The sequence below is a fragment of the Danio rerio genome, chromosome 17 (assembly GCF_049306965.1).
Source record: "Danio rerio strain Tuebingen ecotype United States chromosome 17, GRCz12tu, whole genome shotgun sequence".
Classification (NCBI taxonomy): domain Eukaryota; kingdom Metazoa; phylum Chordata; class Actinopteri; order Cypriniformes; family Danionidae; genus Danio; species Danio rerio.
The window spans coordinates 56,492,001-56,509,135 of NC_133192.1; the positions used below are offsets into that span (position 1 = coordinate 56,492,001).

General features: G+C 36.2%; 1 protein-coding gene across 1 annotated transcript in view; it reads right to left on the reverse strand.

The window, feature by feature from the left end:
• Positions 1-13,860, reverse strand: part of LOC110437792 (uncharacterized) — a 29,761-nt gene extending 15,901 nt beyond the window's left edge. The window contains 3 exon segments of the mRNA XM_073927899.1: positions 2,405-3,450; positions 4,442-4,617; positions 13,799-13,860. Of these exon segments, the coding sequence (XP_073784000.1) occupies positions 2,405-3,450; positions 4,442-4,496 (1,101 nt within the window). The 5' untranslated portion in view covers positions 4,497-4,617; positions 13,799-13,860.
• Positions 13,861-17,135: the final 3,275 nt, after the last annotated feature.

The following is a 17,135-nucleotide window of genomic DNA, read 5'->3' on the forward strand; positions in this document are numbered from 1 at the left end:
AGCTCCGGATGGAAAGTTTTGTTTTGTGTTTACCTCATAGTTAAAGTTGTTGCACGTCCGCCGGTTCCTGCCTCAATATGAGCGAGTTTGAGCCACTTGTACATCCCGGAAGTGTTCAGGAAAAGCAAAAAAGCAGAGAAGAAACTCGACACAGAGTAACACTTACACCTCACTGCCAACTAGCGTTTCGGAAGTGTTAATGCAGACCGACAGAGACAGCGCGCAGAAGTGTAAATGCACAGCCACGCGCGTTGCCTGCGCCGTGTGTAACGCCGGTCACTTGACGCAGAAGTATAAATCAGGCTGTAGGCACACCTCTTCCAACCAAACCAAGGTCGGCCAAGTGAACCGTGCCTGAGCCCGATTCAGAGCACTGCAGTTTAAAGTGATTACTCAAAGCAGAAGTGTAATTCAGACTCTTAGTACATCTTTAGAAGTTCACATTGATGTTGCAGATGAAAAATAACAGAAACCGCATTTACATCCCTTTCAGTCAGCTAGATTTTAATTAATAGTCACTCAATAATCTTTACCAAAGATCTCTTCTTCTCATCTCTTCTTGACGATTCGTGTTGCTTGTCGGTTAGTGTGATTTCACCAAGTAGGACATGTTCCTGGATTCACATCTATGCTGATCCTGGAACAACATCCCAATCAGCCAATAAGAATTAAGGGCAGCTAGAATTGCCGGCAGCTAGCTCTCTGCAACTCTAACATGGTCATCCACTGAAGCTAAGCAGGGCTGTGCCCGGTCAGTACCTGGATGGGAGACCACATGGGAAAGCTAGGTTGTTGCAGGAAGTGTTGTTAGTGAGGCCAGCAGGGGGCGCCCAACCTGCGGTATGTGTGGGTCCTAATGCCCCAGTATAGTGACGGGGACTCTATACTGCTCAGTGAGCACCGTCTTTCAGATGAGACGTTAAACCGAAGTCCTGACTCTCTGCGGTCATTAAAAAAATCCCAGGATGTCCTTCGAAAAAGAGTAGTGGTTTAACCAAATCTGCCCAGTGGCCTCTGTCCATCATGGCCTCGTTACCATCCGCATATCATAACTGGCCTCATCACTCTGTGTGGTGTGCGATCTGGCGCAAAATGGCTGCCGTCGCACAGTGCACACTGGTGGTGGATAAGGAGATTACCCCCTATGTGTAAAGTGCTTTGAGTGCCCAGAAATACGCTATATAAATGTAAGGAATTATTAATATTATAAGGGATACGTTTACAGTTAATGTTAAAGGGGAAATGAAGCACTCAGTCAAGTTTACGTTATTTTGTAAATTGATTTCCACTAGTAGTTTAGCCACATTCTCAACTAATAAGCCTCAACAGTATCATGATGTTGCCCAACAGCTGCTATATTTGTCAAACTGTAGTGATTGATTGATCTGCTGTCACTCTATGTGGGCGGAGTAATATAGAAGGGTGAGGAGGCTGTAGGAGTTCTGATATTGCACTGCTATCAGCCAATCAGATTTGAGAACCAGACAGAACTCTTGTATGTAAAAGCTAGAGAATTTAACTTTTACCTGGGTAATATTATCCTGTGCAGGTAAAACTGTTGTGGAAAATGAATTAATTTTAATAGAACTTTTAATGGATTATGTCCCGACTCCCAACACACTAGAACAATTTAAAAGGTAGGATGTGTTTATGTTTTAAATGTTAATGGTTTTGGGGTGACGCAGTGGGTAGCACGTTCACCTCACAGCAAGAAGGTCGCTGATTTGAGCCTTGGCTGGGCCAGTTGGCATTTCAGTGTGGAGTTTGCATGTTCTCCCCATGTTCGCGTGGGTTTCCTCCGGGTGCTCCGGTTTTCCCCCACAAGTCCAAGAGACATGTGGTATAGGTGAATTGGGTATGCTAAATTTGACCGTAGCGTGTATGGATGTTTCCCAGTGATGGGTTGCGGCTTGAAGGGCTGCAACCCTTCTTAGCCCAAGTCACTATAGAATTGAATGTGCACCAACTCTCCTGTTTTCACCAAAACAGTTGGTCGGGAACTCCAGAGGGTCAATATACATGGCCGAGCTGCTATAGTCAAACCTTTGCTCACTCGTACCAATTGCCAAACATCGGTTTCAATGGTGCCACCGGCGAAAATATTGAGCTGTGGACAATGTAAATCATATGTTGTTCTCAGGTAAGTCCACCTTCACCGTCGTTCCCACATCCAAGAGAGGCCGTACATCATTCTAATGAGTTATTGTGGTCTAAAACCAGGGATTTCAGTTTCATTGTCCAACCTCTGTAGATACTAAACAGTATGGGACCTAAGACAGATCCCTGAGGAACACCACAGTGGACCAGTCTAATTTCAAAGGGATTGATTCCCAAGAAAGTTATCTGATGTTCAGACATAAAAAACCTTGTGAACACAAGGAAATGTTTGGCTGCATTGACGTCATGTGTGCATTTCCTCTCCACTGTGGGTTTTCATGTGTTTCTGAAGATGAAACAAACGTGTGAAACTCTTCAGACACTGATCACAGGTGTACGGTCTCTCTCCAGTGTGAGTCCTCTCATGTGTTTTCATACCTCCTGACTGACTGAATCTCTTGTCGCAGTATGAACACTTGTACGGTTTCTCTCCAGTGTGAATCCTCTCATGCATTTTCAGATGATCTAACACATGAAATCCCTTATTGCAGTGTGAACACTTGTACGGTTTCTCTCCTGTGTGAATCATTTGATGTGTTTTCAGTTTTCCTAATTGACAGAATCCCTTGTCGCAGTGTGAGCACTTGTACGGTTTCTCTCCAGTGTGAATCATTTGATGTGCTTTCAGTCTTCCTAACTGACCAAATCCCTTGTTGCAGTGTGAACACATGTATGGTTTCTCTTCAGTGTGAATACTCTGGTGCACTTTCAATTCTCCAGCCGTAATGAAAGTCTTCTCGCACTCAAAGCACATATACTCTTTCATACCAGTGTGGATCTTCTGATGTTTTCCTAAATTTGCCAGCTGTGTAAAACTCTTTCCACACACAGAACAGTAATACGGTTTCTCCTTTGTATGAACTCTAAGATGGACCTTCAGCTGTGAGGAGCTCAAAAAAGTTTTGCCGCAGTGATCACATTTGTATGGTCTCTCTCCAGTGTGGATCATCATGTGTCGATTAAAATATGTTGATTGTGTGAAACTCTTCCCACACTCATTGCATTTGAACGGTCTCTCTCCAGTGTGAATCCTCATGTGATTTTTAAGATATGATAATCGACTGTAACTCATCCCACACTGAGTGCAGGTGAATGGTTTCCCTCCAGTGTGGATCATGACGTGTTGATTAAGAGATGATAATCGTTTGAAACTCTTCCCACACTCAGTGCAGATACAAGGATTCTTGCTTCTTCTGTTCTTAAGATAAACATCGGAAGTCTGTAATTGAGGCACATTTTCAGCTTTGACATGTTGTTTCTCCTCTTCACCCTCCTCGCCTTCTTTAATTAGGTCTGAAATAAAGGTAAAAAGGTCAGTTTTTGTTGGTTTAGCAAGAACTACTGAAAAGAAATTAATACTTAATATATATATATATATATATATATATATATATATATATATATATATATATATATATATATATATATATATACACATACATACATACATATTAAAGGCTTTGTTTGGTGATGGCAGCTAGAAGACGACTCTCATAAGGAGAATTAAGTCACATGCATTGCTCAAGTGTGATTTTTTCAGACTTCAGAGTATGGAAATCTTGATGGTTCTGTGGGTCTCGTCTATCTAATCTGATCTTTAATTTGTGTTTTATACTGGATTCGAGTCAGGTGATTGGCTGGGCAATTCTACAGCTTGACTTTTTTTTCTGAATGTATTTGAGTTTTCTTGGCTGTGTTTTGGATCGTTGCTTTGCTGAAACGTCCACCCTAGTTTCATCATCTTTGCACATATGAATTTCTTTGGTTGTCACCAACATCTAGTGAAAATTTCAAGTCAACCGCATCTTCAGAAATATGTTTTCTAAGAAAAATTGTGATGTGTTCAATACTTATTTGATGTGTGTGTGTGTCTGAGTTCATTTCACATGTTTATTATTATTTTTTTATTTATTAATTTTCTAATTATTTTACATTTAATTCTATTTTAATTTAATTATTAAGCTATATTGCCTAAATATCGGCCACCCTGCTTTCCAATGTATCATATATATCAGCAAACAATCCATATCGGTCGACCACTAGTCTTATCATATTTAGTGTTCATTAAACCTCCTTTTACTAAACATTTGATCAAAACATGATGACAATGAGCTTCAGACCCTATTTTCTACCGTGTGATTATGAAGTGTATTTACTTTTCAGTGGCTTTATTTAAAATCTTCACCGATTTTGTCATAGTACAATAAATCAAATGAACTTTTCAAAACTTTCATCATTATTGTTCTTCAGCCTCATTATTGAAGAATCAGCAATAAACACCAACCTATTTGTTCTTCAGCCTCTTCCTGTTTAATTCTGCAGGGTTCTGGATCACTCATGTTTTCTCCGTCCTTCAATAAGCTCTGTCTTTGCAGATTTTACTTCTTCCTGATGAGAATATCCCAGTTTTTGTATTCGAGGAGGAGAAGCTTCACTGAAGGAGTAGCAGATCTGCCAAAACTAAAACCAAACAAAATGTAAAAAAATGTTACACACAGTTACAGTATGTGAGCCCTTTGGGATTGCTTGGATTTTGGCATAATTTCCCAGAAAATGTGTTCTGATCCTCATCCAAGTCACAACAATACAAAGCTTAAGTTAATAGCACACAACCATAATATGTTTTTATGTTTTTGTTGAACACATTCACAGGACTATTTTGATCCACTTCAAAAGTTGACTATTGGGATGATAAATTAAAAAGGCGCTACTTTAGATTATCTTACATTAAATGCTGTGAACACAATGAGAAACCACATATTTAAAATCAGCAGCAGTAGAATGTTACGATTAGTCCATGTTGTGGTTTTCAGCGAATGCTAATAACTTTACATTTGTTCACTGAGCAGTGAAAGTTTCTACCCGTTTCAAAAAGAAGTGTTATTTGCTCATTCACTATTTATAATTTTGATATTTCAACAAATTCTGATGCTTAATATCCCATTGTCAGCATGTTTATGTCAATTTTATAAAGCGAGTATAATAGCAGAACAATTGTTTTGATTTTGAGATCTTTAGAGAAGTATTGAGGTAAAGTTGGTTTTATATTCACACATTCAGCCTTTCTCCTTAATCTAATTTCAGAAAAACATTCTTTGTAAATTCTAAATAACATTTGTAAAATCATATTAGCAGCTGTAGTGGTTTTCTTGGTTTTTCTCTTCCTAAATCAAACTCAGTCTGGAGGTTATGAATATCAGAAGAATATACTTTATTGTCGACAACAAAGGAGAACTTTCAGGAGACCCCCAGTAGCATCTCTGTCTGAAAAATTCTGCCTCACTCCTGTTCTGGCCTTATTTAAATACCCTTTTACATCCGTTGTTTTCCTTTGTTCTCCATATATTACACAAGATCCCTCCCCTAACCCCAAATTCCACCTCTGACATCTGTTTCCTGAGACACCTCAGGCTCTTTTACCACTCTCTTTTCATCCCTTCTTTTATGACCCCTAGTTGTTTCCTCAAGCCATTTCCCATGTCCAATTGTTTTAATGGTATGCAAGTCTACAAGGAGATTATACACATATAACCTGAATATATAGATTAACTTCACACTCCAAAGAGCACAAAATCCACCTCATATAATCCCTCCTCTTAAGACTTTAAGTCTTAATATTCTTGCTTTTGGCCCATAGTGCAACTTCATGATCTAGCCCTCAGCCATATTACCTAATGACAAATATATGTCACAGTATTATTACAAATGACCAAATCATGTAATTGCACTTTGGAATAGAATCACGCCAAACCTCTGTGTCCTGTTCTGACGAGGACACAGTAAAAGACTTGATTCTATTTTGTTGATATCATCATAAAAGTAGTATTTTAAGCATACAATTAGTTATCTATTTGCTTCTGGGGGTCATGATTATTTAACATACAGTAAAGAATAAAACTAAAACAAAAAATAAACATGCACAATCTCCCAATCTAGAGTCACAACACAATATTCTAATCTAACATCCACACACATAATCCGTAGAGTATGTTGATCTTCAGCCCAGATACTTTGCGTATCGTAGAGAGCCGCCGTTTTGGGGTAGAGGTTACTAGCACTTAGCACCCAAGGCATGGATCCTCTTCATCATCCTCTTCTTTATCTAAACTATAAAAATTTTTAGCACTAGTTCATCTTCTTGACCCTAAATCTGGCACATACTTGCGAGCATTCTTTGTTTTGTTCTAGCCTTAAAAAGTGTTGCTAGAGACTTTATGTTGAGAGTCTATAACCTGAAGTTGTGGTGATTATCATCACTTGAACTTGTGGCACCTTCTGTATATCTCACTCAGGTATAATATCAGAATTACTCTTTTAACTGTTCTGATGAACTGCTTCTGCCACACTTTGCACTTCGTTGGTTTGAGCTTTGGGATTTTCTGCCTCCTCTGTTTCCCGTTAGCTTTCTCTTGCTGGAGCTTTTTTTTCTTTGGCTGTCTTGTGCTGTGGTCCAGATGGTATCCAGTTGATGGCATCCCCTTTGGTAACCTTGGCATAAGGTCCATTTCTCCTGATTTCACTCCACTCTCTCCAGAACACCTCAGATATACTCGATCACCGGATTAATCTCCTGCTTCTGGTCCTTTCTGGTTTCCTGTACAGATATCGCTTTGCACATGGCAGTTAGTTTCCTCATAAAAGACCAAACTTCTTTCCAATGCATTAGAAATGTTCTCCAAACATTCCACAAGGTTTAATACAAGATTACATGCAAGGGTCGACCCAATAGTACTTCATGCAATGTTAGTTGCTTGTTTCTGTCAGTTTTCATGCAATCACTTATTAATGCAAAAGGTATATTATTTTGACACATCTTGTTAAACTAGGCCTTGAGGGATCATCTTCAGCTCTTTCAATTATTCCTTACAATTATGTGTAATTGCTCAATTTTCTTGATTTCCAATTCTTTATCAATACATTTACTTATCTATTCACTGAATCACATATCCACTTATTTATCTACTTAATTACCTTTATTCACTTTAATTGACTTTAATTACTCTAATTAATTTATAACTACAGACACATTATTTGAACTTTCTTCAGAGGTTATTCCAAATCTGAGACTTCTCTTATCTTAAATGTAATAACTGTTCCTTCTTCCCTGCTCTGCTGATGGAATTACCTTCACTCATCTACACAACTGTTATTCCCAAAAAAAACTTGTATCTCTTGCCCTAAGCTAATTTTATCATTTCACAACATCCACAATCAAGTTCTTGAATAACCCATTAGATCTATTGTTGATCTTTTACTCACATTCTATTTTGCACAAATGTCACATGTGGACAACAATTCACCAATCACTGCATTCAAAAAGGAGATCATTATCCTTGCTGCTCAATTTTCTTTACCACTTCACCCTTGATTCAAACCATGTACATCTCAAATGCCAATATCTCGAAATGCTGTTGCCTCAACAATCTGTACTTCCTATTACAAAAATCATACCTATCTTTTTTGCTTCCCTTTGATGCTACACATGTTCATAAAGACTAGTACATTGTTTATTTGTACTATAATCTAATTAAGGTTGTGACTCTATACTATTGTTAGACCTGCTACCCTATTTTCTTAAATGAAAAATCAATTTCTTATTTATCATCTTAACAGTTATTATTGCATCTAGATTAGATACAGAATCTTGTTAACACTAAACCCGTCATCCCTAAAAAGTTTTATTTATGTCTTTTACTTAGCTTGAGCTAGATGTACTTGCAAATAACTAAATCCTACACGTTACAATATTCAACGCAAAATATTCTAAATCCTTTAATGCATTCTAATCTATGTATGTATATCCGCCTATTTACTTTAATTGTAACCAAGTGTCTACCCTCCTCTGTTAATTACCTAAACAGAAATCAATTAATTACTTTAACATTTTTGGCATCCAAACTAACAAATTTAAGTACAGTGCGTGTTAGGAACCTCTGCTAAGAAATTCACTGACTGTTCTTAAATCATTAACTTTACAACATTTACTTTTGTCTGTTTTGACTAATGCCATAATCAAAATTTAAATTCAATTCAAAATCAAATAGAATCCATTTTATTCGTCACACAACCGAATTAAAATTGACTTTAATTAGAAATGCCATAACATATCTGAGTGTTTCTCTTTTTGCTATGTTCTCAAATGTTTCAATAATGCCTATTCCAGCATATAACAGACCTGCATCTGGTTTAATTTTAATTAATCCTCCCTATGCTGACTAATTTTGTTTTTCCTTAATGTCCTGAACTGTTAATCATTATTAAAATTTGACACCTACCCTTAATAATTGTATATTATTACCATTTTTCGCTTTTCAGCATTTTCAGCTCCAATTCCTTCCTGCTTTCACATCACACTGTTTGTACATACATTTTTTGTTGTAATTTTCTACAAGTTGACTGAAAAATCACTGGATTTCTTTATAGGTTCCTCTCTATCTGATCTGATTATTCATCTTTAGTCCTTAATCCTTTTTGCTTTTAATTATTTCTTCACATATGTAAAACAACCTATTTTCTGTTTTTAAACACTTTTCTCTTTCAAATATTATTTTAGTACATTTAAAATTGTTACTCTTTGACCTATTCAGTTTTGTGAGTTCGTTTTACTTTTTTTTGTGTTTCTATCTCTTCTTTAAATCACTTTTCTGTTTTAATCTCTGACATAATTTTTCTCCCAAATCTTGGTTTAGATTACTCAAAATAATATTATGCTATGATATACCCATAATTTTTACTTTACTATTTAATTCCATTAAAATGTCTAATCCAAATTATTTTTTGTGTTATAAAGGCTGTCTCTTTTTCTTTTATTAGTCACCACCATGCATTGTACTTTATCCTTCTGTGTTCAATAATCTCTGTGAGTTAACCTATGAAAATGAACCAAAATAATTTAACATTCTTCATAATTTATCATTTCAACATTACACATTTAAAGTTTCATCGTACATTATCATCTAAGACTTTTCTTACAGTTTACATGATACTTTTCTTTTTATTATATTGATAGGAGTCTGATTTGATACAAGAATGGGTAGCTACACTTTTGCTCTTATTTTGCCCTCTGAGTGGTCACATTGTTCTCAATTTGGACTATAGGTCGACTGCTTTGAGATGGACTGCCAGACTCCCCCTCCTCACACCCTGAGAAGACAACTGGTTCATAGATTGGTGTAGTCTTTTCTGTGGTGTCCATATCAGGGCACAGTGTTTCCCCCTTCTTTCTTAGTGCTGGCTTCTTTCATTGAGCTGTTGTAAAGTTCTGGTGGAGCGCTTTTTCTCTTTGATCAGTTCATCATTAGCTTGTTTGCCTCTTTTTAGTGTCTTTGAACATAAGTAGCCTTTCCAGTCCTCAGTAATTCCTGGTCATGCAGTGTCTGCCTCACTGCTTTCACAAATGTCCACAGCCAACAGTTTGTCCATTGTGTTTTTCAAACACCTTTTCCATTTGCCAGTGCACTCAGAGATGTCTAGTAGATAAGAGACCACAGTCCCCCAAAGTCCATCCCTTTGTCCTCCTAATTAATATATGGAATTTAGCTCATGACCTATAAAAAGTCTTTCCTTCTTTCCCATTTTTTTTCCATCAAATGAAGACTCCTCTCATCTATTTTTTCCTCTTTACGGTTTTAACAGTTTATTTTTCTCTAATTCATAATCATTTTATCATATGTAAATATGTTTAATTTTCTATTTCTTTAGTGTCCTTCTAAATAATTTCTTTAGCTTCAGATTATGCTTTACTTTACATTTCTCCTCATCTATGCTAGTGTTCCTTTACTAACCACTCATTTTTACATTGTAACATTTTCTATACTCAGTTTCTATTTTTTCACTGCTTACATCAAATGTTTCTTCTGTTTGCCATTTGTCATTATCTTATCTTTTATTTTCTCTGTCACATATTTTAGTATTGCATTTTTTATTTCCATATCTGTTTTTCCATACCTGATTTAATTCAACAATACTACATGGTGGCCCAATATCTGGAATAACTGTTAAAAATCATTACTGCTATAGCTCAGGGTTCATATTAATTAAACTCACATATTTATTTACTAAAAACATTTTTCATTTTTGGAAGTGCAATGCATACTTATCAATTTAGCTTCTTAATGCATAAACTTTAACATTTATTTTCAACTCATTCTAACGCATTCTTTAACATTTACCTAGCTCCTATGATTTTCATCTAAATCACTTTACTTTACTACAAATAGATGATGGCTTAGATCTTATGTAGCTGACTTTGAGAAAGATGAAACAAACATTTGTATTGCCCTTAAATACAAACAAATTCTCTAAAGTCAATTATTTCTTCAAATTGTTACTGCTTTTTACTTTTTATCTTATCTGTTCAATGTGCCTATATTGTAAGCATATTACGTCTATTTTTATCCTTGAAACAGTGGACTTATTTTTTCTATTTCTATTTTATTCTTTTTCCTTTCCGTAATTTGAGCTTTTAGCTCTTAGGTTTTCTTATACATTTCTTATACATTTTACAGCTTACACATTTTCTAATTAAATCTTCAGTTAATCAATATTAATTTTTCAAGTTTTCTTTTTCTTTCTTATTCTCAATCAAAGAACTAACTTATATGTTTTTTATTCATACTTATTTAGTAAATCTATTTGTTTATTAATACATTCTTTTACTCCATACTTCCTTTATCTCTATATATATTGATCACTATGGCTTCATTTATTCTTTTTCATTAGTAAAGTTTCAAACTCTTTTCTATATAATATAACTCTATTATTAGTTTTTCCTCATTTAATTTATCTTACTATACTACTTTATAATTTATCTATTCAGTAATAACTTATATTCTATCCAAATTATGTTAATGTCTATGTCATTATTTCATCTATAGTTTGATCTCCTCTCATTAACTCTCCTCTTCTCTGTTTCCCTAGTGCTGTAAATAGGCAATCTATTGTTCACACATGGACACCATAAATCTCTCTCTTACCCCCATCCTGGAGCAGACTGTCTTTCACCTGTTGCTATGTAAAGAATTTAAGTTCACTCTGCCTATTGTTCTTTTTTTAACATATTCAACCTTAAAACACAAAGATAATTTCAGAAAAATGTTTAACTATTATATTATTCTGCCTTTTACTCTGTGTCTTTCAAATGCAACATGTTCCATTAGTTTTGATTTAAGAGACTCCTCTCTTTATATCATAATCTCTTCTCTTAAACTGCATCAATCACTATTCCTATTGTTCTTTAAATCACACCACACATATGCAGCCCTCCTTTTATATTATAATATACTATAATCATTATTTTAACCTACTCCTTATTGAAAACATACTTTTAAACACATTCACACTTCTAATCTTATTACTTTTCCTCTTCTCATTCACTCCTCTCCTCCACTCAGTGTAACAGGAGCTGCATCCCCCCATCCTCATTCCATTCAAGGAGGAGGAAGGCAGTCTTCTCTGCCCACTAATGTGGACTATTTTGCCACAATCTGAAGCAGCAAATACACAAACACTTCAATTAAATAAATACTCTACACTACACTCCTCTTGAGTGACCTGTCCGAGCAGCCTCTAACCTTAGAGCGGTAACCACAGGTTTTCTTGCCTACCCATGCAGCCCTTTGTTTATCTCATTTAACAAAGCGGTATCGTAGGTCTTAGCGCGCATCTCTCTACTTTAATCTGCTTTAATCTCTTAACTGTTACCACACATTAAGGACTCTCTCTTAAAACTTATAAATGCTCTATGCATATCTTACATCATTATTAATTTCCCAAATCTGGGTAACAGTTACTAGTTAATGTTTATCCTATCCATCAAGGCCCACTTAGGAAAACACAGATCATTTGCATACCTTACTCTGCTTTAATCTGTTATTCAAAACCCCTTTTTTCTTTAATATCTTTTTTACATTTACTTTTAATTCTTTAAAGCTGGAGAAACAGTTCAAGTGTATTTACCTGTACAAGCAGGTCCTGGCAGAAAAAACACAAACTAATAAGCATAAAATCGCTTACCGTTTTTTATTGTGGCCACATATTTGTGTTTTCTCTCCAGTCCAGCATGCACAGCAACACCAGTCCTGCTCCTTTCCAGCCCACCCAGGGACGCCAAATGTAGTGGTTTTCTTGGTTTTTCTCTTCCTAAATCAAACTCAGTCTGGAGGTTATGAATATCAGAAGAATATACTTTATTGTCGACAACAAAGGAGAACTTTCAGGAGACCCCCAGTAGCATCTCTGTCTGAAAAATTCTGCCTCACTCCTGTTCTGGCCTTATTTAAATACCCTTTTACATCCGTTGTTTTCCTTTGTTCTCCATATATTACACAAGATCCCTCCCCTAACCCCAAATTCCACCTCTGACATCTGTTTCCTGAGACACCTCAGGCTCTTTTACCACTCTCTTTTCATCCCTTCTTTTATGACCCCTAGTTGTTTCCTCAAGCCATTTCCCATGTCCAATTGTTTTAATGGTATGCAAGTCTACAAGGAGATTATACACATATAACCTGAATATATAGATTAACTTCACACTCCAAAGAGCACAAAATCCACCTCACAGCCAACAACTATCAAAGTACAACATTGGTCACAGTCAAATAAACAGTGTTGATGTTGTTTTGATTCTTACATGTGATTATTTTATGATTTATTTTAGGCCTAATATTCAAAAGTACCAACGGAGGTAAAATTGGTTTTATATTCACACATTCGTTCATTTAGCAGTCTCTATATTGTTTACCATGTTACTTTGAATATTCGATCAGAATTAGCATGCAAGTATGACTTCTAAACAACAGTAACACTATCTAATTCACTGTGAACAATGTTGTAATGTGATAGTAATTTGCTGCTAATATGATTTCCCTATTAAGAATACTTTATTGAGATTTTATTATTAAGAGGAAAGTCTGAATATACAAATGTAAAACATACTTTACCTCTATCTAACGTTACAACTGATGCACTAATAAATCTTGATTGAGGTAAAGTTGGATAGAAGTAAAGTTGGTTTTATATTCGGATTTTCAGACATTCCCCTTAATAATATCATTTCAGAAAAGTATTCATTGCAAATTTTAAACAGGGAAATCATATTAGCAGCCAATGACTATCAAAGTACAACATTGTTCACAGTCAAATAAACAGTGTTAATGTTGTTTTCAAGTCACACTTGCATGCTAATTCCGATCGAATATTCAAAGTAACATAGTAAACAATATATAGACTGCTAAATGAACTAATGTGTGAATATAAAACCAACTTTACCTCTATTAAAGTTGGTTTATTTTTGACACATTCGGACTATCTCCTTAATATTCATTTCAGAAATGTATTCTCTGCTAATTATAAACAGTGAAATTATAACAACCAATGATTAAACTACAACATTGTTCAGTCAAACAAATAACGCTATTGTTTCGAAGACAAACCTGCATGTGATTTCAGACTGAATATTCAAAGTACTGTGATAAAAACAGAGGGAGATTTCACAAGATCGTTTACTGAACCAATATAAACCAACTTTACCTCATTTAAATCAGGCGGCAGTTTAATACTAACGGTCGTCACTTCTTAATCAACAAGAGTATGGCTTGAGGACATTACAAAGGGCGTGATTTAACAAAACAAACTTACTTACTTGAATGCGACCGAATCGTCTCACTTCTCACTGTTTACTTTTTTTTCTTCGGGTTCATTGACGAGTTGCAAACCAACGTTTAGGTGCATATCGCCACCTCCTGTGCTGGAGTGTAAATGGATTTCAATAGAAGCCCGTTCCCGCCCTTACAAAAAAATAACTGCAGCAAACTGAGGTAAAACTGCAGTAGTAGAATAACTGCAGTAAAATTAATTGCAACTACCAAATTGAAATATAATGAAACAGGTCAACCACAGTACAATTTGCAGAAGTAAGTGCAGTAAAAGAAGTAAACTTCATATTTACTGCATGTGCTGCTGTATAGCCTAGTCAAAGTATACTTGATGTTGATCCAATACAGCATATCAAAGTACATTAAATACCCTAAATATTATGCTGTACTATAATTTAATCGTATTTAAAATATACCTGGTACAAATGTAGTATTTTAAAATAGAGCAATTCATGATAGCAAATTGTTAAATCTTTTGAAGTACACAGGCTATTTGTCTTGCAGCAAGTGTACTTTTGAATGTTTATGTTTTCATTTTATTAATTTATTCACTGCAGTAAACAGTTAAATCATTCATTCATTTTCTTTTCGGCTTAGTCCCTTTATTAATCTGGGGTTGACACAGCGGAACGAACTGCCAACTAAGGGTTAATTATACTTTTGCGTCAAGTGCGCGCATATGCTACGGCGCAACCTACGCGTTGCTGCCCTGACAAGGAAATGGGAGGAGTAGGGGTGGAAGGGGGGATTCTTCAAGACAAAGATGGCTGAAGTAAGATACTCTGGTTGTTTATAGTCGTTAAGGAGTCGTCTGACTCCTTAAATCAGTCGGTAAATCAGTGTTAGCAAATGTGGACCAGGTGCTATCAATCATAAGCGCTTGCTCCTCTCGAAATTAGTTTATAAATAAACTTCACTTAAACAGATGCACGTGCGGTGACCACGGAGATGTTATGATGAGGCGCCTGTGTTGACTTTTATAAGCCTCTAGATTTATATATAATAGTTTTGTTTTTGACAGTGTTGTGTTACGTAAATTCTATTTTTATAATTGTATCGTTTATCGTTAAGGACTAGGCTAATAATAGCTAATTCTCAGAATGAAAAAGGCCTGGTTGTTTTGTTAGTTAAATATATCAAATGATTTAAAAACGGCATCTGTTGTGTTTATGATGGAGCGTGCATGGAGTGAGCGAAAAAAGTTACAAGCTTGAGTAGATGGAAATACAATGCTGCCATCCGAAATTGCAATCTTTCTGACTAGCTGCTGGTGTAATGAGTAGTACCTCTGTTTTAAGACAATTTAAATAAAAAATACAGAAATTGGTGTGCATCTACATTTGAATTCCTTACACACGCTCTGAAAGCATTGTGGAGGTAACAGATTAGATTTGGACCTGATAAAAATTTAGGGAATCATAAGTATAAAAGTGATATCTTGGTCCATATTGGCTGATGATTTGACCCAAAGGAAAGAATATGCAGGGGTGGGACAATGAAACTGAATGGCCAATTCAGTGTTGGAGGTTTTGACCAGCCTGGTGGCCAATCTTCATTAGCCGCGTTTCCACTATCGCGCCTAAAGCGAGCGAGCCAGGGCGAGCCAAGGCCAGTGGGGTTTCCACTGTCACTTCCGGGGCCTAATCGGGCCAAAGCGGGGCTTTCTTGGGGCCAGCGGTCAGCCTTTTTCGGCCCGCCGAATACCTTGGGCCAAGGAGGGCCAGCTGGGGCTTCGGGGCGGAGTGAAAGGAGAGGCGGGCAGTTTTCTGATCGCACATGAGTACATGCGCCAAACAAATAAAGAAATAAGGGAAAGAAAACATCTGGCCTTATAGTCTGGGGTCTTTTTGCGTATGATCACCCTTATGTTTCCCTTTTAAATGTAAGGCTGCTGCATAAAATAATTAAGTAATTTATAGTGACGTTTTTTTCTGCGTCCTCCTTTATGTTTCAATAACGCATAATAATCTTTACACCATATTAAAGACACAGCAGACAGTAAAGGTTTTTGAGAGTTTTTGTCAAGTTTAAAATGTTTGTTTTGTGCGCGTTTAGATGCCTGTATGTGTGTGTGAGACCGGGCAAGAGCGCTCCTTCACAGCTCTGTTGATGCCGCGAGCGGCTTTTTTCTTTATTTATTTTAGAGATAATACACAATATAAATACAGCAAAATGAAATAAAACTTAAATTACGTGCCCACTTTCGTAGACTTTAAACAATATAGTGTCATATCTTGATAAAATAACCTAAGCTGTATTGAAATATAATTTAAAGAATTACAAATATTGGATATATATATATAAAATCGCATTAAATAAATAAACCAATATAAAATAAACAAAAGCTAGCTATATGTAGGTAGCCTATATACAATACATAAATCAAACCGTTTTAAAGCCACACATAGCCTAACTTTCCTTTTACAAAGACCTGTCGGAAAAAAAAGGTTTTCGATATTTTCTAAAAATAATAAACACCGGAGAAGGTTTGAAATATTATTTATAAAGTATTTGGATACGATGATATTAATCAAATCGCGCAAACAGAGCATTATTTGGGTGAGTGAATGCAGAATCTAGCCTACCTTTTTTCTGTCACTCAGTCCTGCGCAGCACTCGCTTCTTTAAACGCATCGGGGGAAAGCCCAAACACAAAATGTGTTCTATATCCTCAAACAAGTGTTTATGTTTTTGTATGACGTGGTTAAATTTATAAATGAAACTTTAAATATAGAGCTTTAGTGAATAGCTGCTGAGCGCAACAAATATGTCTATATTTTATTAGGCTACTCGCTCTTGTGCTGAAACACTTAACACGACGTCTATCAAAACGAGGATGTTATAAAATACATGCCATATCGAGTTATAAAGGAGAATTTCTGTGGCTTTATATTATGGATGTGTGCTCTCTCTGTGTTGGGTCCCTCTGTTTGTGGGGAGAGCACTCGATGTACAATGCCAACAGTAGGTCGGCGAGTAAACAAATGTAATGAATGTAAATACACAGGTCTGTGCGTATAGACATTTCATGTACTGCTGTACAGTAACGTGTCGTTTGTTTGTTTCGGTTGTCTTCATTTTAATGGTTTCGTTTCGTGATGATTCTATGGTCTGCTTTATCTGCCTAATTCCCGCTGAAGTGGGCGGGTTGTGTGATGTTTGATTCGGGGACGTTCTGTGGGCGGTGTTTGCGTGACGCGCTGTGAGCTACTAGCCCGACAGTGGAAACGCGACATGATTTCGGCCTTATTTCTCAACCTCCCGGGCTATTGGCCCGGCCCGATAGTGGAAATGTGGCTATTGATTGCACATTCCACCAGTAAG